The sequence below is a fragment of the Ictalurus punctatus genome, chromosome 27, assembly GCF_001660625.3.
Source record: "Ictalurus punctatus breed USDA103 chromosome 27, Coco_2.0, whole genome shotgun sequence".
Taxonomy (NCBI): domain Eukaryota; kingdom Metazoa; phylum Chordata; class Actinopteri; order Siluriformes; family Ictaluridae; genus Ictalurus; species Ictalurus punctatus.
The window spans coordinates 2344594-2371090 of NC_030442.2; the positions used below are offsets into that span (position 1 = coordinate 2344594).

The window sequence follows — 26497 nt, forward strand, 5'->3', positions numbered from 1 at the left end:
CCCCCTTACAGCTGTTTTGTAATACCCTTCATTTGTTTGTTAACCTACTTTTATAAATTAAGTACATTTTCCTTTATGGGCTTATCGTTCTCCCCAAGTGATTACCAAGCAGGTAAATACTCACACTGAGAGAGTGTGTTGGGAAAATATTTAAAAATCTGTTTTGAAATCAGTCACTGGCTTATAATTTTGCTTAATTGGTGTCAATTATCATTTAATTACATTTTGTAATTTTATTACATGTAAACAGAAATTTTTACAGAATTTGTATTGAGCAGTAACAATCTGGATGTAATATGTGAAAATCGTATGATGCTTTGTGCTATATTGTGATGTACTGTATCGTAATATATACAGTATATGAGAGAGACAACAATACCCAGCCCTTATATAGCCAACATGAAAACAAGAGTACTGGCACACTGACAGGTGAAAAAGACGACAAATTTGATCATAAATGCTTTTCAAGACATGAGCGATGTGTTCTCTTCGTCAGGCTAATGATACCTAGTTAGATCAAACAAAAACACACTTCCTTATCTGTCATTTTCTAGCTGGGGTTGAGTAATAGCTTTTCTTTTTCCTTTTTTTAGGACTACACCACTGCTGCAGAAACTGTGCAAAGCCTTCGTTATTTGCTTAGGGAAATTCAAGTGAGCTCTTAATGGGCTGGTTGAGATTAGTGCATGGCCTTGAGTGACAAAACCATGTAGAAATACCAGTTTCTAACATTTCCATCGGCACGGTTTCTTTTTATATTTTTTGAATGTTGAAGATAAAGAAAATAGTGTCACAGGCAGAAATAGTTTCTTTTCTACTGTACTCCACTAAATCCACCTTCTCTACTTGTACTGCCTTACTTTTTTTTGTGAAAAGTACATTTGAAGTTATTCAAGCTATTTAATTGTACAATAAAAAACTTCTGAAAAACATCTGAAATTAGAAGTTTGAGAGTATTACCAAGCTTATTTGAGTCAGTCGGAAGAAGTAGTAGTCAGACAGGCTTTATTTCAACAAAACGTTATTTAAGAATCCGCTGTGAACCGAGAACTACGCAAGCATCAACAGGTTTGTATCTGTAAAACGTTTGACTTTGTGTAAATACTGTAATTATTTCAAGCATAAGTAGCATAATGTCAGTTTGTTTAACGAGCTGAGGGACACATTTCAAAACATAATCCTATACCACTGTTGAATTCAAATAGAAAAGCAGCTCTGATCAGTAGATCAGACCACGAGGTAAATAACATCACGCCACCCTGTTGTTGATTTTTACAAAAAAATTGTGTAACAACAATCAAGCCTTTAATGTCTTTTAATACAAATCCATTAACAAATCATTTGTAATAATGGCAATGATCTGAGTCATAATTTAGATACAATTGGTGTTTGCAAAATAGGACAGAGTAAAAGTAACATCTACATGTTAAAGATGCACACAATCTATTTAATTTCTTGTTTCAACATAATTGCAGAAAGCAAAAGTGTAATTAAATATATATTTCTGATATATAAACTGGATGTTACTTTTTGTTTTTTGTAATAAATATTAGCTAAGAAATTTAACTAGCTAGTTAACCATGTACAGCCTGATTTTGACCTGACGTAGTGTAACAGTTTGCTGTGCAACATGATCCAGGTGCTTTTTCACATTTGAAATAGATCTCTTTTGCTAAATTGCAAGACACGATAATTATTATTATTTATTTTTTTTAACTATAATTTCCTAATCTATAAGAGTATGGTTCTCCACTTTGCAGGCTGGGCCTGGTTTGTGAAGATCTATCCAGATGGAGATCAGCTGGGCAGGACTGCCCGTTATCACAGCAATGAGGTCCAAGTAGTAGCAGCGGTCGTATGTTGGAGGTGGATTGACCACAAACTGCGCAGAGTTTGGAGGGCTCGTGGGAGCAATTCGGAGCTGTTCAAGGCACAAACCGATATACACGTCCTCGATGAAAATGGGTTTAATGTTTCTCGACACGTGCAGAATCTTTGCTGGGAGGTCCATGGAAATGACGTAGCACATTCCTAAAGGGTATGCCGGATACACCGGGTAGGGATACACCTCAGGAGGGACGTAAAACTTGTTGGATGGATCTCTGATTACTACATTCTCGTACCACACCAGTCCAGTAATGTAGTTCCTCGGATATCGAATGGGGCTCAGCAGCATTTGTGTCAGGGCGCTAACGTTTAGCAATACGTCAGCGTCCACTTTGGCGGCATAATACGCCTGGGTACAGTGATCTCTCAACCACTCCAGCATCACCATCGTTTTAATAGTCAGGTTCTTGTAGGAGTCTATGAAGTCGCTCTGAAGCAGATCCCTATGCTGCTGGTTCTCCTGCTGTATACGGACTTGTTGTGTTTCAGAGTCGCTCTCATTCGGTAAACCCAGCAGGAACAGAACCTGAACATTTCCATCCTGGACCAAGCTGTCATTCCCCCATGTGCTTCTTATGGCATTACGTGCTTCCACTTCGTGAGGTGCCACCGGAACGATGATCACCATAAACGGGTTGTGTTGCTTGCAAGCCTCGGGCTGGTCCAGGTGGAAGCTGTATTTATGTGGGTAAGCCACATAGAATGAATTCACATCGACAGGCGGATTGTATTTCTGTGTGAAGGTAATGATGAAGTGGAATATGCAAATGGCCCCGAATACCAGCAGAAAAGCAACACACCAAAAGCTATAATGGAGCCAAGCACACCTCCGAGTCCCTTTCTGCTGCTTTGCCATACTAAAGAAAGTGGAAAAAGACAGAAAAAAGGCATGATCCAACATCCTTGCAATGTTTTTCCATTATATTGTAAAGCAACAGAAGACAAGTTTACTGAACCATTTTCACTTATATTATGTTAACCATAAATACAGAAGTATGCGTCTGTTTTCTGAAAACATATTCACCATTCCTCAATTCATGTGAATACATGGGCCAATAGACCCAACGTGCACCAGCATGCACACAGAGTTTAAAGTAGAAGTAAAAATATTTTACATGAAGGTCAAGACAAAAGTAGTAATGGCAACTAGTAAGTAAATACCAAAGGTATACTCCAAACATCCTGACTTTGCCCATCTCCCTCTGAGTGTATGACGAGTTCCGTTGTTGACGCACACACCTGAAGCTGACACTACGGTACAATCATGCTTCCAGGTCTGCAGTGATCCGTGTGTTCATTTGCTAATAGGATACATAAACCTTCATCCTGTCAAGGCATATCCGAACCTGTATCCATTTATGTCAGCACGCTTCCTAGTCACGATGAATCGCCGTTACCTTGCTCTGGACAAATGACAAAAAAACAAGACAAAGTTGTTGCAGGTAGATGGTGCTGAACTAGCCTCAACTTGATCAGCACATTCTTCCCTCACACTGCCCAACCTTTGCTGCTCTGGTTCTTTATGTTAAACCCGCCCTCTTTTATGAGGTAGATGGTTGAAATCCCTTCTGCAGAGAATATGTCTGGGCAGGTATTTATACCTTTGTGGAGATAAACAAATGCTTATACAGTGGAGGGGAAAAAAGTATTTGATCCCCTGCTGATTTTGTACGTTTGCCCACTGACAAAGAAATGATCAGTCTATAATTTTAATGGTAGATTCATTTGAACAGTGAGAGACAGAATAACAACAAGAAAATCCAGAAAAATGCATGTCAAAAATGTTATAAATTGATTTGCATTTTAATGAGGGAATTATGTATTTGACTCCCTCTCAATCAGAAAGATTTCTGTCTCCCAGCTGTCTTTTATACAGATAACGAGCTGAGATTAGGAGCACATTCTTAAAGGGAGTGCTCCTAATCTCAGCTCGTTACCTGTATAAAAGACACCTGTCCACAGAAGCATTCAATCAATCAGATTCCAAACTCTCCACCATGGCTAAGACCAAAGAGCTCTCCAAGGATGTCAGGGACAAGATTGTAGACCTACAAAAGTCTGGAATGGGCTACAAGACCATTGCCAAACAGCTTGGTAAGAAGGTGACAACAGTTGGTGCGATTATTCACAAATGGAAGAAACACAAAAGAACTGTCAATCTCCCTCGGCCTGGGGCTCCATGCAAGATCTCACCTCGTGGAGTTGCAGTGATCATGAGAACAGTGAGGAATCAGCCCTGAACTACACGGGAGGATCTTGTCAATGATCTCAAGGCAGCTGGGACCATAGTCACCAAGAAAACAATTGGTAACACACTACGCCGTAAAGGACTGAAATCCTGCAGCGCCCGCAAGGTCCCTCTGCTCAAGAAAGCACATATACATGCCCGTCTGAAGTTTACCAATGAACATCTGAATGATTCAGAGGACAACTGGGTGAAAGTGTTGTGGTCAGATGAGACCAAAATGGAGCTCTTTGGCATCAACTCAACTCGCTGTGTTTGGAGGAGGAGGAATGCTGCCTATGACCGCAAGAACACCATCCCCACCGTCAAACATGGAGGTGGAAACATTATGCTTTGGGGGTGTTTTTCTGCTAAGGGGACAGGACAACTTCACCGCATCAAAGGGACGATGGACGGGGCCATGTACCGTCAAATCTTGGGTGAGAACCTCCTTCCCTCAGCCAGGGCATTGAAAATGGGTCGTGGATGGGTATTCCAGCATGACAATGACCCAAAACACACGGCCAAGGTAACAAAGGAGTGGCTCAAGAAGAAGCACATTAAGGTCCTGGAGTGACCTAGGCAGTCTCCAGACCTTAATCCCATAGAAAATCTGTGGAGGGAGCTGAAGGATTGAGTTACCAAACGTCAGCCTCGAAACCTTAATGACTTGGAGAAGATCTGCAAAGAGGAGTGGGACAAAATCCCTCCTGATGATATGTGTGCAAACCTGATGGCCAACTACAAGAAACGTCTGATGTCTGTAATTGCCAACAAGGGTTTTGCCACCAAGTACTAAGTCATGTTTTGCAGAGGGGTCAAATACTGATTTCCCTCATTAAAATGCATATCAATTTATAACATTTTTGACATGCGTTTTTCTGGATTTTTTTTGTTGTAATTCTGTCTCTCACTGTTCAAATAGATCTACCATTAAAATTATAGACTGATCATTTCTTTGTCAGTGGGCAAACGTACAAAATCAGCAGGGGATCAAATACTTTTTTCCCTCACTGTATAAGGGTAGGAATACAGGACTTGAATACAGAAAAGTGTTTAATACAGAAAAGACTAAATATTTGTTTTTGTGTACTGCGATTAGATTAGGTTTGAAGGTATAAGTGTATGTGTAACCTTGGTTATAATTAATAATAGCGAAATAAAGGTTATTTTATGGTTGAATATTTTCTAGCATGACTTTTGAACCATTAATAATAAAAATAAAAAAAAAAGAAAGAAAGATAAGACTCTGTTTGGTAACTATTTGTTCATGTACTACGCCCTTTAAAAACACGTTTCCCCACCTCACCTAAGCACTGTTAAAACTCAGTTTGTCTTCTAAGATTAATTTGTCAATCTAGACAGAGAGGCTGAGCAAGTGTAACAGGAAATAAATAACGTTTTCACTAGATTTTATTTCATTTTTTTCTTCTTCTCTCATAGCTGTAAACTAAACTGAGGTGACTACAAACTGCAAGGAGTATGTAAAATCTAGTGAATTTAGCGGGGTGAAGCGTAACAGAGCCCTTAATGTTATTTCGCTAGATTTAATTTTATTTCCTCGTCAATTAATATTTCATCTCTCGTGTGGATTATGTAACTTATATTGTTGTTATTCATAATCATGTTTAATCATAAAAAGGGTCAGAAATATAATTAATTTGTTCCCCCCACCCCCGCCTATTGAAACAAAGTGGTTTAATCCAGACAGGCATATCAACTGTTATGCTGCTTTTCGGTCTTTTGCTCTTCTCTCCAGAAAGGAATAGGTAATTTAATTTATGCTCACGGTTTAAAGCCAAGTATTGTTTTATAACAATACTATACACGCATATCACGTATTATATTTAATTATTATTACATTGTACACGGAGTTTATCAAATTATCAGATCAAAACAAGTTTTTAAAAAAAATATTTTATCGATTCAAAATTGAATGCATTTTTACTTATATATTTGTTGAGAGTATTAACCGATGTGAGCTGAAGCTGCAGTGACGGTTTGTACAAAAATATATTCTTTATGCAGGTAGGTATTTGTGGTTTGTATTGTGTTTCTTTAAACGGTCATGAAACCCCCCTATTTTACCTCAACGGTTATGCCCCCCCCCTTCTAGAAAGATGCACCTTAAATGCGCGTGGAAGACTGAGAAGAAGGGAGGGGGCGCGGCAAGGCGCAGTCTGTTAAGAAAACTCATTCGTTTTTAAATACAGGAAAAAATAATAGAAGTAATGCGTGTTTAAGTACTAATAATTGACCATCATTAGCTGCGTTTACATGGACAACAATATCCCACTCTTAATCCGATTAAGACCATACTCTAAGAAACTACCATGTAAACAGCAGTTTTTACTTACCTTAATCTAATCAGGGTCATAATCGAAGTAAACAGTAATCTAAGACAGGTGGAGTACTCCTGTTTTAGTCGCATTATGGACGTGTAGTAGTGACATGTAAACACCTTAATCACATTATGAACATTGTGTGGGAGTTTTCACCGTATTTTGCGACAGGACACGATCACACACGGCATTTTTGCGGTTTACAGCGAACAAGAGAGTTCGGCTGTGTCCCAAATCGCATACTTTCCTACTATAGGCCTGTAGTGGGGAAAAATACATGTATCTCGGCTACTATATAGACGGTAACTACGCGATTTGGGACACACTCGCCGCTTCAAGCAGTTGTCTATTAGCACGTACAGCATGACAAATAATTAACTGCACTTAAAGCGTTCGTAAAAAAAAATGTAATAAATAAAAACACCCAAAACTGTATACGGTACCATAACGAAGATGAACTGTATGTTGATACGTGAAATTCTGGAGGGACGGCGTGGCGCGGTGACGTAATGACGCGGGATGGTAATCTAATTATTTTCTAAAACATGTAAAACGGGAACATGACAGGAGTATTCTAAAAGCGACTCATGTAAACACCTTAATCACATTATCTTACTCAGATTAAGGTCAATAATTAGACTACTGCTGTCCATGTAAACGTAGTCACTGTACCAAAATGGAACAAAATCAGCAGAGATATATATATATATATATATATATATATATATATATATATATATATATATATATAAAAGTATCACCAAGGCACATCGGATCCTTAACATCAGAATCATTGGTATACTTAACAAGTTAAATGTTGACCGGTTATGAGCTGTCCTTTTGGAAAAGGAAAAAAAAAAAGTGAGTATACATCTGTTAAGCATTTCTTTGTGTGTGTGTGTTTTTGAGTCACTGAGCACCGGATGTTAAACTAACCCACAACATGCTGTTGCATTCACCTGTTCGCTTCATCATCTTTCAGTGGTCTTTGATTCATCATGAGTCAGTTATTGCATATAAGAAAGCAAAGCTTTTCGGCATATCCCCCCCCCCACCCCAATTTTCACTTTTTCATATCACACATGCAACAAAAGCAGTACAGCATCTGTTATTTTAACACTTCGCATTCATTCAGTTGACATGCATGCTCGAGCTTGGCTTAGATCATGTTCATGTGAGTCAGGAAGTGTTTTTTTTTTCTCTCAGTAAGCAGACTTGTGTGCTGGTTGCTTAATTAACAGCAGTAGTTTCTATGTACGCTTTAGTTCTTAAAGTTCTGTGTATTCTTATAACTTTTCTTATCTTTTCCTTAACATCTCCATGGCACTCCCAAACTCGATCAGCCATTGCAGCTAAAGCACCCTGTTGGGCGCTCAGATATTGCAGGATCGTGTGGAAGTTGTCAGTGATCAGCACTTCCCGATGACTCTTGATTCTTCCCGCCTTTTCTTCTACTCTTTCCGTTCTTGCTCTTCTCTGGTCCCTGCAGGATCTTTTTATAGTACGGGATGTCTGATCGTTTTCTGAGAGAGGCTTTAGTAATATTCGGGAAGAAGACACCAAGAGTTACAGTTTTGTTTCTGGGTGTAATTTGTTCAGTTGGTGAGAACTCCATGTCAGAGAGAGGGCCGTCTGCAACATTAGACACACTGGTTCTTTATTTTTATTCGTTTTTTCACCCATGTTTTAGAATAAAGATAGTCATCAAAACTCAGGATTAACACAAATGGAACTATGGGAATTATGTTGTGATTTTAAAATCAATCAAAATGATTTAATATTTGAATAGCATCTTCAAAGTAGACTCCCTTTTTGCTGAGAATTTCCAGAAATTCTACTAATGCAAAATATTGTCAGATCTTGTGGGATGGGATGAAATGTTGGCTGTGTGAAATGTATGTATAGCCGAATCGAACGATTAACCAGAAAGCCGCTAAGTAGATTAACGCTGTTTTTGCAAAAACTAGCTGGACACCATAGTTTTGCACTTAAGAAAGCGCCGGCCCGCCGGTGGAGCTTGAAGCAGTTAATTAGCACAAAAGGCAAGTAAAACTATTACGGTTAAAAATTACACACAGATGGAAAATTAAGAGACAGCGTCTTCTCCCAGGATAAGATCACGCAATCTCATGAGTAGTTATAAGACACCGACGCATTATCGAAGTGCTATAGTACGTTGCCACGTCGCTGCCTGTGACACGATGTAGATTTTAAACCGGAGGGGATGAAAATATCGGGGGAAAACCTCAAATTGAACCCATTTTCTCCTACAATTAAAATTAACCGATGCTGACATTGTCTTTTGTGATGTGCGACACGAACACCTCTGTTAAAATCTCAGAAAATGTAGTTTAGTGTTTTGTGGCTCTTTAAATATATTATGTTGTTTTTGAAGCATTACGCCCATGGCGGTTGATCACCATATGTCTAACATACATAAATATCTTGCTGTGTCATGTATGTACGTCATGTATGTGTCATGACGTGTGCATTTGCATGTACTTTCTTTTGTGTTACTCTCTCCTGAAAGGAAGAGTATTAACTGGTGCTTCAGTGACAATTTGTACAAAAATATATTCTTCATGCGGACCCAGAGTGCCGTAGTCCGGTCTCCTTCCAGCACGTCATTTCCATGTAAAAACAACACAACGCAGAGTGAAGAAGCAAACATTTACGCCGGTGCCGTGACCCGTATTAATGTCTATTTTATTGTTTGTTTTTTTGTGTGCGTGTTTTGCAGTCCACTAGACCACTAGGTGCCGACATCTAGAGGAACCATGCTGACTGCTGGAGGAAGCGGGTTCTCCTCGCACAGGGAGTGCAGGGGGATGTGGACGAGGATGGCACGCACCTCCTCAGCAGCCTTCTCCGGATCCAAAGCGACCATGCTGATGTGATCCTGCAATTCGCACAGGTTGTTGATCGAGTCTGATCTGAGGCGCCGGAAAACCCTTTCATAGACTGGGGCATCTTGTTCCACACCTTGGTGAAAAAAATTATCGCTGATTGGATCGTCGATATCTATTGAGGTTTCGGAATCGCCCCCCCGCGGGACCCAAAGCACTTCTTGCGCAGAGCGAGCGCGAGAGGCACAGCTTCGTACTCCTCTCTGTTCGTTTGGGACGGAACCCTCTCCTCGTCCACCAGTATGGCCAGCTCGCCCCTCTGATATCCCATCATGCTCCTGTTGTTAATGTTGGCTGAACCGAAGCTGTAGCAGCGGTCGTCGGCAATCAGCACTTTGCTGTGGATGTAGATGAGCTCTGTGATGGGCGTGTGGCCGAGCTCAAAGTGCGTGTGCACGCTAGATGTACTGTGTCCGTTCGTCCTGCCTCTATTCCTTGAGTTGGGATACAGTGGAGTGCTTTCCATGATTCCACAATTGATTGTACTGTATGTATAGTGCAGTATAGCCCGGAAGGCGTTGCCTGCTCCCTCACTGCTGTCTCCCTCGAATCTAGGCAGGAGAGGAATCACCACATACACACTGTGTGCATGCAGGATCCTCTTGACAATAGCGTTTCCTACGGTGTTGCAAACAGTCTCGGCAAAGCTGATAAAGAACTGGTTCTCTATATGAATGTAGTGCTGGCCAGTCTCGAGGGTGTCTACATATGCATTTTGTGTGGAACATTCACATGTCCTGGCCGGGCAGTGACCCACCAAGCGAAGCACCTGTACAGATGCTTTGGTTGCTCCAGGCACGATGCAGGGAAGCTCATCGGGAGTAGTGTGACTATTGGGCAGCAGGCGCAGGTAAAACTTGACTTTATACTTTCTGTTAAAGTTCTGGGTGAAGTTCCAGTACTCGATAAAGTGGTGTGCAAGGTCCCTGTCTGCCTTCCTGTGAACCACCGCTCTGAGGGCACGCCACGGGATACGAGGCACGTGTATCCAGTCCACGTTATCTTTGAAAGGCTTGTCCAGCTGTGTCCAGTCCATTTTGAAGTTTCTGTAGTTTTTTTTCCTAACCTCAACCTTGTGTTGCAGCTCAAATCCATTTCATCACAATCTTCTCCAGCCACTCCACCAACGTGAGGAGCATTTTAACTGCATCCTCCCCGTCAGTCTATAGAACTGGACGTGCACTGTGATTGGCTGTTTGCCATTCCATGACATCAAACTACCTATAGTTGTTGTCGTCCCATCTCCCAAAGACAAGGTCTAGCCCGCCCATGAAGGCCACTGATTGGTCGATGGTCACCATCTTTTTATGGTGGGCCCACATGTAGACGATGTGATTGGGATGACGCATCACCTTGATGTTTCCGTGCAGGCCCATTGGGTATCTCGTACTGTAGTCGCTGTTAATGCCCAGAGCCAACTTGACCTCTTTATACAACAGCACACACACTTTCACACCTTGCTCTGCTTTGCGCTTGAGGATCTTGCTGAAAGCAGGACTGTTCAGTGTGTATGGTTTCTAAATAAATGTGTAATTTTTATTTATTTTATTTTATTTTATAAACTAATTCCTTTGAGGGGAATGATCAACAATAACTGATTCAGTCTGTTAAGATGGACACAAGTAATTTTGGTTGTGATATAAGAATGAGTTGTGTATATGCCATGTCTTTCTCTGGGTGGGGGAATAGCTAACCTTTTGCCTTTCCAAGTCCTTCAGTGAACAGTGAAACCCTGAGTGTAAGCTCATCTGCAATCCTTTAACTGCTGCTGAATTTGTAAGTTGGGTCAATCTGGTCCAAGCTCTCCTCCTTTATCCTTTTTTTTTCTTCTTAATTTGAAAGCCTTGTGAAAGAGTATGTTTTATTTTTGTTGTTGTTGTTTTTTGGGTGTTTTTTTTTGTAAAGATAAAACCAAATTTTCTTTCATATGGAAGAAATGTTGCGCTTACTTCTACATTGTTAACAATCTGATGCAAGCCAATTAGAGAACAGGCTCAAGTCACATGCTTTTCAAAAGTTTAAGGACCTACATACACACTCATTTGGCCAGTGCCCTGCACTCAGATATAAGCAAAATACAATGTTGATTGTTTTGATATTTTAAATACGTCCTAAAATGACTTCCAGGTGAATTGTACGAGTAAGTAATTTTAGTTCATAATTATTTTGCGATACGTATTTAACTCATGTTGAAGTAGCCGTCTTCTCTGGATAACTTGAAGGGGCTGGCGCCAAAGCCATTGACCAGCCACCACTGGTGGAGGTAGTGTTGGAAAGCTGCGTCCATCGCAGGTTGCCACCGACCACCGGTTCCAACCCGAAAGCGGATTGCTCTACCCGAGCTGGCATCCTGCACCGAGTATAGCGTAGTGGTGGAAACCTCCAAGGTTAGTAAAACGACTGTCCATCGGTGTGTATGTATGCTTTTAGTATGGCATTAGCTAAGCCAGTGGTTCCCAAACTTTTCCAAGGCAAGGCCCCCCAAATGGCATTAACATTTGACCAAGGCCCCCCTTTTGCAAGATGTCTTTAAAACACATTAAAAATACAGACTTTTGAATATATCCCCCTTTTGTTTTTGTTTTTAATTAATAATCACATCTTGCATCTTTACATTACATTAGGAATTGATTGTGTGTGTGGTTGTCTGAGAAAGAGAAAATCATGTATTTATTTATTTATTTTTCCACACCAAATTGTTGAGGCCCCTCGGGCACCCCCTGGCGGCCCCCACTTTGAAAACCACTGGGCTAAGCTATTTTCCAAAGAACTTACTTTTCCAGTAATTAGCTAGTCTTTTCACCAAATGGCTGTGTAACATGACAAAATAGCTGGAATTTTCTGGAAATTAACTGATCAAAAAGCTGTGGAGTGAGCCCCCTCTGTATCTTATTTATTTAATCTTTTTTATAGCTCAGTAATGCTAATTCTTCTTACTAAGAGTGGTTAAAATGCATTAAGGAGTTGACAACATAGCTTCAATATACTGCAGTTCATTTTTCTTAGTAGCTTATAGAATAGCAGTCTACTTTGCCAAATAGCGGTTTGGCTGTAGTTCAGCCATTTTACACCATGAGTAGCTTAAGTTGTGAGCCTGCTAATTATCCTTAAATATGTTCTTAAAGGAGTTCAGGAATTTGGGACTCTTCAGTTACTCTTCAATTAGGAGACTGAAGTGGCGGCATGTGAGGACTCGTTTCAGCCTGAGGTTTTGAGGGGGATTCTTGGCTGAGCGCTGTTGTGTGCACTCTTGCTACAACCCTAATTTAACTCGATTGAATTCCTTATTCAAGGATTTGATGCAAAATAGCTTTTGACTAGTCAAAATAGATTGAGCACCAGCTCATGTCTGCATATCAAAAAGCTTTTATACTTTTACAGCAGATAAACTCTCCTCTCCGGCTCGTTCTCTCAGACGAAGCACTATGTCCAGACATTAATCACTCTTGCACCGTAGATGCAGTGCTTAGGGCTCAGTTTTGTTATGTTTTTACTTATGATAATATTCATAACTTATATTTATATATATTTTGTAGTCTTAAATGATAAACTATGCCCTTATGACTTGAGATAGACCGGTTGTGTAGACCGTTTGGTAAATACACCAGGTGACCTTATTTCCTTTATCGACTGTTTAAAGTAAAATTGGTGAGTTTGAAGTCAACACCAATTAGTGGGGATTGGACGGAGTGTACTATTGCTCGATGCAGCTTTTTACTTCCACCTTGTGGTCACATTTTGCTTGTACCATTTTTAGTGCCAACGCGTTTTTCTCTCCTAATAAAATGTAGTTTCATCTATTGAATTATTGAGTTGGGGACAAATACGTGCAAGTCATCATTAATCTTTTGTACCAAACCCTAAACAAAATCCCAGGGAACATTTCATTTTTCAGCACAAACATTTAAACCATTAGTGGAATGTCTATTTGGTCTATATATCGTTGTGTTTTAGGAAGTAAGATTTTCATTTACGTTAATGGCAGTCGCGCTTATCTTATCCAGAGAGACCTACAATTTCATTTCTACAACTGACTAGTTGAAGGTTAATGGCCTTGCTCAAAGTGTTGGGATGACCTTCAAATCAGAAGTCCAACGTTTTAACCACTGAACTACCACTTTACACTGTCCACTATTTACAGCAAAAGAGATTCAATATGGCGATATTTAAGAAAAAAATAATACTTGAAGTTCTACCTGAAGAAATTTATCCATGGGTTTCCCAACCAGGGGGGTTTGTGAAACTGCTAGTTGTTTGTTGTGGTATTGCATAAATTTGAATCTTCCTCTCATCCTGAAGCCTGTCTGACTGGCTTTTTCACATTTCATTACCACTTGATGAGTAATAAGCGTTTTGATGTCACACCAAAAGAGCATGGAAATGAGTCCTCTAATTCCTGTAGATCATACCACAGTGTGGTATGTTCGTTAGCCAGTCATAATGTCTCAGCTGAAGCTATGAATAATTACTTAGAGATCAGTATACTATTACAACTGGGTATAATGGCCACTGGTCGATGTTCTTGGTCTTTCTCTCTGCAGGTCATCAAAACAAGCTGGGACTACGAATCTTTTAATTTTTTGTGGTGTTATCAGTAGAAATGCTTTTATCCATTTTGCAATACATTGGAGAACACCTTAGTTTTGTTCTGGCTCTCGATTTCTCTCCACTGATATTCTTACTGTGGAAGTATTTATTTAAAAATCCCTTTTAAACAGTTAGATTCAGCAGTTCTGCCTGTGGGTTTGGATCTGATGAGTTTGCTGACTACAGCATAAAGCTGAACTATTAGACGGTGTCTCTATAGAACAAATTTTGGGTTTGTAACACTGCTGTATGATTGTGTGCTTTTGCTCTGTACAATTGAGCACATTTTTAAAAATTTTATTTACAGGACCTTTTGATAAGTTCATACCAAGCTATTTAATTTGCTGTGCTTAATCACACATTGGTACATTTGAAGGAAAAGGTCTAACTTCGCATTGCTAAAAGTGCACTTGTCGTAATATATAGGCTACAGTGGTGCTTGAAAGTTTGTGAACCCTTTAGAATGATCTATATATCTGCATAAATATGACCCAAAACAGCATCAGAAGTCAAAAGTAGACAAACAGAAACCAATAAACAAATGAGACAGAAATGTTCTACTTGGTAATTTATTTAAAATGATCTAGTATTGCATATCTCCGAGTGACCAAAAGTATGTGAACCTCTAGGTTTAGCAGTTAATTTGAAGGTGAGAATAGAGTCAGGTGTTTTCAGGTGTGTGTGAGTGCCCTGTTTTATTTATTTAAAAAAAAAAAAAAAAAACGGGGATCTAGTCAAAGTCTGATCTTCACAACACATGTTTGTGGAAGTGTATCATGGCATGAACAATTACAATTTTTTTTTTTTAAATATCAATGGGAATATACTTCAAATATATTTTTCTCATATGAATTCATAGGGGTGCCAATAATTGTTGCACACCTATATTTAAAATTTATATATAATATACAAACCTGTTTTTGTTTATCCATACGAGCAGAGTATTTTTTTTTCTTTTTTTTCTAACAAAAGATTAGAAGGTCAAACAATAAAGACAATTTTCCACAGCTTTCTTTGCTCATATTTACTAAGGGTACCAATATTACTGGAGGGCACTGTAACAGATGTTGTGAAACCCCTAAATTAGTACTTTCGGTAGGAGGCAAGGTTACAGAGTCCAAATTTTTAGCTTATTTTTGTGTGACATGCAATACACAAACGGTATTAATTTTCCAGAAGACTTTAGTTTTCTTTGTTTAATTTCTTAGAGCTATAATTTTCATCACATCAACACTTTTTAAAATTATTTCTGGAAAGCTTCAGTGATACTTTCAAACCTTTTGTCACCTCTGATTGCAGCTACATTCCAGGTAGGGCCTGGATTGCATTTCAGTGTAGCACGACTGCAACTCAGTGATGAAAAAATGCAGTGCAACATTACCTTCACTTCTGTTTAAAAAAAAAAAAAAGTCGGCATGCAATTCTTAATTTATTATTATTTTTAAATCTGTTCCCTGCTGCTTTGTTTTGTGCTTGAAGAGCTCAATCTGTGAAGGCTTTGCTTTTCAGTGGGTGATGTTTTCTGCATGCTACTAATAAAAAGCGTATTCACCAGTCGGCCAATAAACATACAATCTTTTCATAGAACATCCAGAAATCTTGACATCTTTTTTGATCAATGAAATAAAGAGCTGTGTCTAGAAATATACAGGGTAGAACATGAGCATTTGAGGAAATGCAGATAACTATATTTTTAACTTGTGTATATTTTGTAACAACTTTGCAGATGATTACATCCTTCGTAAACTTTTTAAAGTATCAAATACCTCTCTTTACCCTGTGTAGTCAATCAGCCAAGGCATGTTTTGTGTCAGATGTTTGCCTCTTTAGATTTGCTACGAAAACGGAGTTACAAAATTAATATAGAGGAGAATATGTACTGTAGTCGAAGTCTCTCACTCTAACTTTTATATCAATAGATGTGTCTTAACTTTCCAAATACGTGCTTCAAATTTTCACTTCAAACATTTGAGCTCTGGGGTTGTCTTAAGAATATGCTTTCACGGATGCTGTTGGTAGACCTCTAAGATCGTCTCAGAGATTCCTTTTAAGTGTCCCAAAATCCAGATCGTGTCTTCTCCAGCTCAACTTGCCTTCTAGTTGAGCTGTGGCGTACAGTGTGTAGGACGGTACGTAACACTCGGTTGTCATGGTCTGAAGAACTGGACATGGTATGAGGGATATTTCGCAACACTGGACACCAAACATGCCTTGACTACATTTAGCACAAATGAGAAATTGAGTACAATTCGATTCAAATACAATTGTCTTTGCATACGCATCACACAAACATTCATGTATACTTCACTGTTTTTTGAGGAGTTTGAAAACCTGGAAGAAATCCACACGGACATGAATTTCATGTAAACATTTGACCATGCTTGAAGTCCTGAGCAAGTCTATACAAGCATTGTTGTCTTAGTGCAAAATGTTCTGGCTTAAAAGCTGGGATATTTGAAGAATTTTTATTGCACTCCAAAGACGTATGTAAACGACGTCATGATCTGGATCACACAGCCCTCTTTAGTTGTTGCCAGAATGTTGTTAGCTGCTTTGGGGAGCCGAGGATCGTTGTGATGATCCTGGCGAACTCGCTGCGCTTAAATTCGCCACTGTGATAAGCCTTGAATTTGGACGGGTCGGGAGGGCTCGAAGGTGGGAGGCCCAGTTTTTTTAGACACGCGCCCACGTACGCGTCCTCGATGTTAAATGGCGGTACGTCTTTCGAGACTTTGACGAGCTTCTCTGGAAGATCGCTGGAAAAGACGTAACCCATCCCCAGCAGGTATGTGGGGTAGACGTCATCTGGGTACACTTCCTTTGGCACGTACCACTTGGAATGTTCGTTTCGAACGACAGGCCGGTTCCACATAATCATCCCGGTAATGTAGTTTTCTTTGGGCGTGTTTGGTGCCAGCAGCAAGCTCATGAGATTCTCCAGATTTAAGAACATGTCGGAGTCGATCTTCATGGCATAGGATGCTTGAGGACAGTGTGTGGCCAGCCAGTCCATGATCACCATGGTCTTTATGGTCAGGTTGTTGTACGTGTCTATAAAGGTACTCTGGATCAGGTCGTGGTACTGCTGGCTTTCCAAATTCAACTGCTCTTGATGTTTCTTCCCGTCTTCTCCTCCCTTTAAACCCAGCACGAACAAGACAGTGATGTTTTTCCCTTGAACAACGCTCTCGTTACCCCACGTGCTCCGGATGGAGTTTCGAGCCTCCAATTGTTGAGGAGCCACTGGTACCATGAGGACCAAAAATGGCTTCTGCCGCTCACATATGTCCGGCTCGTCTAGGATGAAATGGTAATTGCGTGGATGTGCTTTATGGTAAGGTGGTGAAAAGTTTGTCGCCTTTGTGTCCCGATCAGTCGACTCCGTGGCATTAAGCCTGCTCGTCACGGTCACTACTACATGTGTGGTATTAGAAATCTCCAGTTCTCCAGATCTTTGTTTGTAGTGTGGATAAGGAGGCTGCTTTATCAGCATTTGATTGCCGATACTTGGAATTATTGGCATGTAAGAGTGAAGATGTCTGGCAACATTTTTGAGCCACAGCTTGGAAGGTTTGAGGGAGATGTCCGACACTTGGACAGACACGAGCCCAATGAAGACTAAGGAGAGCAACATGATGAAGCAGATTTTAAACCTGTGTTGGTTTAAGGAGGCCATCATCTAAGAGAGAGAATAAGACAGGGAGAGAATAGGCCATTTAATGTTAACATTTTAATGGTGTGATTTGTTGAAAATATAAATTCATCTCTATACTGTTGAAAACTTGGTCCTTTAGCTCCATGTCCAGTGCAGTGAAATGTACTGTTTTTATACACTTTTGATTTCACTCTCATTCACAAATAGGTCTGTACCAAAGAACAGGAAGGCAATATACGAGTCTCAAATCGAGTCTATTGCACCTCCATGATTCAAAATCGAATTAGGAGTTGGAATATACAGCATTTAAGACTATATTCTGGCTCTGAACTTGCCTTGTTTTTACTACTTTTCATCTATGCTAGCCTTGTAACTTTCAGCTATACACTTCTCTTTGAGTTTGTAGGATTTGTGCAGGATATTTTTTTGGGATTGTTGTGGGCTGCCCCCCACCCCAATTCCCGCGGAAAACTACTTGGTTTGGTGAAATTACAACTGTAAGAAAATGTTGTCTTTCACAGTGATGTTTGTTGGTAAATGAGACCTTTTTAGCTTTACTCATGTTCAAGGCACGTGAATCGAAGAGGGCTTGGCTGAATGCAGGTCGTGATAACATCACATGACTCATCTTGGCCCAAATCTGCGGAGAATCCGTGGTAATTGTGAGAAATTACAAGCTCCTCCAAACATTTGTGGAGTTTGCCTGATTGTGTGTTAATTTCAGCAATCGCTAAATTCTGGAGGGACTGATATGCTAGTCTGCTATGTTAATTCCAGCAACATGTTAGCGCTATACCGCGTGAAATACAGCTCTGTGCTAGACGTTATATCCCGAATATATCAAAGGTGATTGCATTATCAGCTAGTTTTTAGTCAAATATGCGAACCAAAGCCATGGAAATACGAAAGTCTAGTGTGGTTAAAAACGTCGAGATTCAGTGACCTTGCGATTATTAGTTTTGCGTCATCATATTTTCAACTTCTTGTCTCTTATACTAGATGAAATTTTAAAATCCCTCATCAGTTTTGTTTGCAATCTTGTTGCAGCTTGTTACAGCCAAAAGAACAATGTGAACCCGAGTAGTTCTTACAGGTACGGTGAACTTTTACGATTTTATGATTGTTGAGTTGGTTCTCAAATTGGTGGAAGTGTGCGGGAGAAAATGGAGGACTGGCAGTAATGGCTGCATTTAAAAAATAATAATAAAAAAAAGCTAGAACAATCAACTTTTATGGTGATTTGTGCTGCTAGTTTGTTAAAGTCTCTACAGCAGTAACAGATTTTTTTTTTTTTTCATCAATCAAATATGACCTTGATTTAGAAAATGTGGATGACGGTATATGTTGCAAACAAGAGTGTGAATGCTTGAACAGAGAAAGGACATTTTAAGAAGCTTGGCTAGTTGCTAAGCTCGGGACCCTCAGCCTAGACAACACACTGCAGTTAGACAACTTGACTGGTGCCCGTGAGACTTTTACACAAGGTAACTACACTTTCACTGGCATTCTAAGTCGGGTTAATGTATGTGAATGACCTTTCAAAGTTCATCTCAATTGCCGTTGTGCAGGAGTCTCTTTAAAAATAAAAAAAATAAATAATAATAATCAGTCGCATTTAAAAACAAGGTGTTCCCTTTTGTCTCTCGCAGCCAAAAAGCCAAAACAGCCTTCAGCTGTGTCCTAGCTAGCAGTGTATAGCACTCGAAAAATAAATTTTGTTTTTAATGTTTTGGTTTCATTCTTGGAGGTAACCAGACTCGCCCGTAAACATCCTGTTGTTCTCTGTTGGTATGTTGTTTGTCACTTAAACCACCAGTGATAGCGTTTCTCTGTTTTTCAAACTTCTTGGAAACATCTACATTCTTTAGGTCAACAGCAGAGACTGTGGTTTGCTTGGTTTATACGTTTAAGAGAGATTGGCATGATGAACCACAAACCGTCCAGCTGTCGTGGAATAAAAGGAATAAAACTCAATATCGCATGGAAAATAACTATTTGCTTCTCATCAGTCCACGTCACACCACCCTATCGCTGATTATTTTCCTATAAAAGCACGCTTCCAAGTGAATTATTCCTTACTGAATTGATTTTAAGTTGGACATGGGTGCGATGAGAATCTAACTAACATTTTGGAGTAGACGTGTGCACGACACGAATACTCTCCGTTCAGTATGCATGTTTGGAGAGCATTTTGCTGAGATAAAGAAGTAAAGTAAGACTTGTTGAAAACACAAGTAAGGGAATTGAAACTTGGCTAACATGCCAAACCAATCAGCTGGTATGGTAGTAATGCTCTAATTGTCACCTTTGGGATGGGCACTCAAGTCACACTTGAGTCGCATAAAAATAGACTTTGGACTTCACTTGCAGCTTCGAACTTTTTAGACTCCCGTCTCCTCAACAGTAACTTTTGAACAATAAATCTTTTGCGATTACTCAGACATGGAGTGTGAGAAAGTCGCATGTGTAGTTGTTTTCTTTCGTTTATTTATTTTGTACTACAGCCTCCTCCTGCACTCCCCACCCCCGTATGCATGCATGCATACATACATCTACTCATGCATGCAATTATTTAATTAGCCAAACCTGCGGTTTCTGAACTCTTTCATCAGGATCACAAATTTGCATCCATGCATGCTCTTGTCAGCACCCATCTTGTAATGTCTTTCATAATGTAAAGCCAACCACTCCACCCTGACTCTTAGCCCTCTCACTTGATAGTTAGTTCCTGTGCCTGATCAGTACCCCTGCAGCCATACCCTGGCATGTGAATTGCACAGTTTGTCCTTCCAGCAGCTCTGAACCAAAGAATGATCTGCAACGTGCAATTCAGATGGGGTTCAAAGTCCGCTTAATCCTCAGATGATCCGTGCGAACAGATCAGTGGCGTTGGAGACATTTAACCAGTATTCAAAGTTTATTGACATCTGAGAACCAGTGGATACTGTTCTGGATCATAGTAAGGTCAGGCTCCAATTCACTGAGTTGTTTTGCCGTGTACTTGTCCTTGGTATGGAACGCATGTTGTACATCTCTGAGGAACCAGTCTTGTTCACGTTCAATTGACTTATGTCATTTCACACATATACAGCTGGTACAGTACACCGTGAAACGAAGCAGCGTTCCTCCAGGACCACGGTGCTACATAAAACAATACACTAACTATATGAAACGACACAGGACTAAATAATATCTACACATTTTTACATAAAGAGCACGTGCAGACGTGTGCTAACAGCACAGGACACAGTACTACTAAAACAGGACAATGGGCCCAGTTAGTGACGGTGTAGCGCTGACCAGTACAGTTTTAGTGTGGAAGTGTCTCACAGCTAGTGCAAAAGATGCGTGCCAAGGAGTAACAATATAATTTAAAATTGGTGTAAATGTAAACATAACATGCTATGGCTTCGTGTTCAGTAGATTAGCTTATACCAAATATAGACATGGCAGTTATTGCGATAGCAGCCAGGTAAAGTGTGTAATAGTGACAAGAAATTAAATACAGTATTTTAGCAGCAAAAAAATGCAACAGAGTCAATGCAGGAAAGTGAAAATATTGCAATGGGAGTGGGATGGTGTTCAGTTCAAAGTGTGTGTGTGTGTGTGTGTGTGTGTGTGTGTCAGTCCAGTCTCTGTGTATTGAGGAGTCTGATGCTTTGGGGAAGAAGCTGTTGCACAGTCTGGCCATGAGGGCCCGAATACTTCGGTACCCTTTTCCAGACAGCAGGAGGGTGAAGAGTGAGTCTGAGGGGTATGTGGGGTCATCCACAATGCTTGTGGCTTTGCGGATGCAGCGTGTCGTGTAAATCTCTGTGATGAAGAGAAGAGAGACCCAGATGATCTTCTCAGCGGTCCTCGCTATCCGCTGCAGGTTCTTGCGATCTGATAAGGTGCAGTTTTTGATCCAGACAGTGATGCAGCTGCTCAGGATGCTCTCGATAGTTCCTCTGTAGATCTGAATCTGTAGCCTCAGATTCCTGTTCTTGGCTGACAGTTGTGGAACCTGATGTGGTCTTCAACTCGAGGTGTGATGTTTTGCGTGATTGCTTTTTTGCTCATCACAGTTTTAAAGAGTGATCATTTGAGTCCTTCCTGTTGCCTTGAACCAATCTGGCCATTTTCCTCTGACCTCTCTGATCAACAAGGCATTTCCATATTCCGATGTTTCAGCATATTGGAACGTTTTCAAATACTCTCTTTAGTTGGAGCGACACCGTGTAGTATGAAGACAAATTGGCACGGTTCGCGATTGTGATTCTTTTTCTATATATCTATTGGATGTCTTGAACCGAAATGTAAATCTAAATGTATTGTCGTGTAGCGTTTAGTCACGGCTGGATGAAAGAAGAAGGGATCTTTTGCAACGATTTGTAACCTATAAATTGAAGGACGAAATGAAAATGTAAAGAATAAAAAATATGGGGTTTTGTTTTTTTTTCCCCTTTCCTCTTGGTAGTTAATTCATAACTATAATAAGGAAGTACATTTACTCAAGGCCTTTCCACCTCTACCACTTTCCATATTTACCGACATATCCTGGTTTGAGTCTAGATAACATGAATTGATAAAAAAAAAAAAAAAACAAGCTCCTATGTAAATACAGCCATTTTCAGAGTTATATGGTATGTCCAAACACCACTGGATAAGTTGTAGAAGAGACTCCTATTACAGAGCTCAGACACACACACGCACACAAAACAGTCTTTTGCATACTAAACAAAGTGTGTTCTGATATTACATCAATCATTCAACATAAGCTCTAACGGAAATACGTTCTGTCCTGCCTGCACTTATCTGTTGCTCATTCATTATTCATTATATTGCTCAAGGTGTTCAATATGGCATCTGTGGGGAAATATGTTGAGACTACAATTAAGAAGCTAGTGATGAGGCCAGTGTTGGATAGTAAACCATGTCAGTGCTGGCAAAAGTCAATGTTTAACAAAATGGCAACGTAGCAATAAAGCACGACGGGATCATGTGTGTTTCAGTGTTAGTCAGCGTAACTCCACTCCGTTTTATTTCTCTTCCTGTACCAGCACACTTTATTCCTCTTATAGCACAGCAACTTGCCAACAATTGCATTTTTTCATTTATTAAGGAACACGGTAGTGGTTTGTCCTGCTATACTTGCGTTTAACCGTGTTATTGGGCGGTTGTGGATCAGGTGGTAGAGCGGGTTGTCCACTAACCGAAGGGTTGATGGTTCGATTCTCAGCCCACACGACTCCACATGCTGAAGTGTCCTTGGGCAAGACACTGAACCCCAAATTGCTCCCGATGGCAAGTTAGCGTCTTGCATGGCAGCTCTGTTACCACTGGGGTGTGTGTGTGTGTGTGTGAGTGAACGTGTGAATGAGACACAGTGTAAAGCGCTTTGGATAAAAGTGCTATATAAGTGCGCCATTTATTTTTGTGTTTAACCGTGTGGAAGTTTCGTTCCCGTCATCACTCCTATTATTGGAAAAACCCACCGCACCTTTTTCTGGAATGTCGGAGAGACCATAATTTCCAGAATCTCATATATTCTCTCTCTCTCTCTCTTTCTCTCTCTCTCTCTCACTCAATAAACACAGCTTGTCATCTTAACAAGAACCCTGAAAGATTTCCTGTGCTAGGAAACTTACACTAGAGACTCCTTCAAAAATGTTAAATAAATAAACAAAAACTTCACCACATCGAGTATACACTTTTTTTTTTTTTCTTTGTTAAACAACAACATGCTTTTGAATCAATGTATTATTAGTCTCAGATTATGTGGTGACCAACTCTACAGTCGTGTGAAAACATAAGTACACTCCATGGAAATTGTTGGCGCTTTTTTTTTTTGTGGACACATTTGGAACCGCAAACATTTGACCATCTTTGAAACAGTGCCTATTAATACAGTTGATAATACTTGAACAAAGCCACAATGAGAATTAGCTTTTTCAATCATTTATTCAACAGAAACATCAATAGATGTGATATTCTTCTGTAGGACAGATAAGTTGCACCCTTGGCCTCAGAGTCTACAATTGCTACTTACTGTGCCAAGTGCGACTGTATTTTCCTGCTGTGTAAGAACATAAGACATCTGAGTATCCTGTTGAAAGTACAAAACTCTTCCAGGCATTTGGCAAGAGGGTTCCTCCTCAAGGAACTAGGAGGAAAAAGGCAAACCTGTCCAGAGTTTGTGCTACCAGCATAGAACCAGCATGTGTTAAATTACATGGTGGTTTCTTCCATTATTCCTTACCAATTCTTTGGGTGATGTGACGCCCTTCGGCCAGGGATCTAGAGTTTTGTTTTTGTGTTTTGTTTTCTGAGATAAATCTGCTCGGATTGTCCGTGCTCTGGGTGAGACCTTCTACCTTATTTGCCTCAAGCAGGCCTGTTATTAATGAATACCAGGCTTTCTGCGGTAGTCTGTGTCACCGGTGTTACACGGTGTTCGGCCGCACACCGACCATTCGCTCTAGGTGTCCGTGTTCCAATTTTACATCCGGTCAAACGAACGAGCAAATAACTCAGCTTCTTAAAATGTCATTTCTCTGCTTTAAGCATTCACACTCTTGTTTGGAACATATACATACATCATCCACGCTTTCCACATTAATGTCACGTCATTGAGTGGGCTCGTTTTTACTGTACACTATAACTTTAAAAGTAAAGAATCTAGCTCTAATTGGAAATCTTTTATCTACAGTAACGAGAACTCTTCTAACTAGGCACTTTTAATGCTGTATATTTGTCCTACAGTTATTAGTACAGTTATCGTCACTCTCTTAGAGTAACGTTTACGATACGAGCTTCATTTATCGCCTTAAAAAACTTTCTCCTGTTATGCTGGGAATCGCTTCCTGTCACTGGTTACCAGTCAAATGCATACCAAAGTTTAGGGGTGGTTGTTTATTATTATTATTATTATTATTATTATTATTATTATTATTATTATTTATTTTTTACATCTCTACATGGTAGAGCACCTCTCATGAGAACTCCTCTCATTCGACCTCATCATCTCAGATGGGGATTAAAGATAACCAGGCTTTTTCTATTGCAGTGCAGAGATTTTGGAATTGCTTACATATTTTACCAAAACAACATCATACTCAAGTTAATATAATCATGCACGTCATATCAGTTCTCTGAAGGTAGAGTTGTGCATGTTAATGATTACACTGTGTAAAGAAGCACACAATGATCAGCATGGAAAGGTATTAAAGGTCAGATGGTAAATACTTTTGGCAGTTTCTTATAAATGATATCACAAACTGTTAACAGAGACTGAGAAGAATCATTGACCATTAAAACAAGGATGACGAAACTACAGAGGAAAGAGAGTACATTTGAGTCTTTAGCTGTAGAACATGTGTATTATTATGGTGGAAGTGGAAACTCACCTGAGCTAGCAGTTTCTGCTGCGTCTGTGTGTGAAGGAGAGAACTGAGAAACAGCACAACAACTATGCCCCTGAGATTAATCCTGTGTGATGGTTTTCTCATAGTAACTCAGGTATGACACCTACAGGTGTGACGTAAGGACGAGGGTGGAGCCACAGGTTACCTGAAGTAATACTAGGAACTGCACTGCTCCCAAGAGACCAACCGTTTTTGTTTAATTATTTTAATTGCTGTAACACATACCGACACACTCACGGTGCCATTACATGCAGTGGCAAGTGATTTTAAAATGTGTCTGAATGCACTTCATTATTAACGTGTCCTCAGACAGCAACGCCAACTCAGGTTTCTTCTTTTGTGTTGCTGTAAATCGCTCGAGCCGTGCTTCTCTTTCATGATTGCCTCTTGTACTGTTGGCTGTATTTTGCTTCTTATATTCTTCTAATTCTTTTGTGTGGGCTTCATTCCATTGCTACGAGTTTTTATTTCACCATTTTTACATACTATATGACAACGGATGTTATTTATCTACGTGTGTATACTTGATCTGGTTGAAAACGGACGCTTTTTTTTGAGGAACCCGGTTGCAGGAACCCGAGTGGATTAGTTCCCACCCTGCAGAGCAACCCATAGATTTTAACAGCTCCCTGTTTCTTTAAGGAGTTGAACTCGCTAGCGAAAACAGCACTACATTTTGAAGCCGAGCTACCGTTATGGAAAATGAACCCGACGCCTCTTTGCCAGTCAGAATCATGAATTGAGCCGTGGTGTGGTATAATTCAACATAAAACTCTAACGTTGCTGTTTGCCGCTGCAGTCTGTGGCTCAATTTGTTTCTGCCTTGGAAAAATCCAGACTGAGGTCTCAAAAGGAGAGCAGAACAAGCTACTTTACTGTAAGGCAGATAGATTGTCCATTTGGCTATTCGCTGTGATGTAATGTGTATATATGACTAATAAAGACTCATTATGTATTATATGGCTAATTCAATAGACACCCCTTAATTAAATAAAAACGCAACAGCAAGAAGTGGAGATCACTGACGTAGTGTTTCCAGTTGATGGTAGGTGTGAAACGTGTGACGCTTAGTCACTGTGTAATATGGTTCTGAACGTTGAGCTGTTTATGCAAAACTACTGTAGCTATGAAACGCCTTAAGTGCTGTTGGTGCAGCACTTAAGATAGCTCGGTGATGGCTCGGTTTTAAAGCAGATTGTAGCGGTTGGATTAATGTTAGAAGGAGTTCGTGCAGCCATAGTGGCCTTAAAATTTTAAAAGAACATTTCAGAACCTTAGTAAAGACTGTCCCGGGTAAGCTGACGGTCTGTCGTACTGCCCCGTATTACCAAATGCACGGAATCATCTAGCAGAGTCTTATGAGTGATTTTTATGAGAGCAAATGTGCAGGTAGCAGCTGGTTTTATTTACAGGGGTAGTTAAACTGGGGTAGTTTTAAATGTTAAACTGGGGTAAGAAGGCGAAGCCATGTCGGAAAATCTAAATGGTCA

General features: G+C 40.0%; 2 protein-coding genes and 1 pseudogene across 3 annotated transcripts; all 3 read right to left on the bottom strand.

Moving 5' to 3' along the window:
* Nucleotides 1-1299: 1299 nt before the first annotated feature.
* On the bottom strand, nt 1300-3395 carry LOC108259433 (beta-1,3-galactosyltransferase 2). 2 transcript variants are annotated; one of them, XM_017458949.3, is made up of 2 exons: nt 3127-3395; nt 1300-2744 (listed from the first exon to the last, which is right to left on the bottom strand). In XM_017458949.3, the coding sequence occupies exon 2, from the start codon at nt 2741-2743 to the stop codon at nt 1727-1729; it is 1017 nt and encodes a 338-aa protein (XP_017314438.2). In that variant the 5' UTR covers nt 2744; nt 3127-3395; the 3' UTR covers nt 1300-1726. The 2 variants fall into 2 exon arrangements, with proteins under 2 accessions (XP_017314438.2, XP_017314437.2); XM_017458948.3 differs by having other exon boundaries at nt 3049-3394.
* Nucleotides 3396-9142: 5747 nt separating this feature from the next.
* Nucleotides 9143-11708, bottom strand: LOC108259171 (phospholipase D1-like; annotated as a pseudogene).
* A 2793-nt stretch (nt 11709-14501) lies between these two features.
* Nucleotides 14502-25097, bottom strand: LOC108259427 (beta-1,3-galactosyltransferase 2). Its single transcript, XM_017458943.3, has 2 exons — nt 24990-25097; nt 14502-17625 (listed from the first exon to the last, which is right to left on the bottom strand). Exons 1-2 carry the CDS (start codon nt 25089-25091, stop codon nt 16456-16458), a joined length of 1272 nt encoding a protein of 423 aa, XP_017314432.2. The 5' UTR covers nt 25092-25097; the 3' UTR covers nt 14502-16455.
* Nucleotides 25098-26497: the final 1400 nt, after the last annotated feature.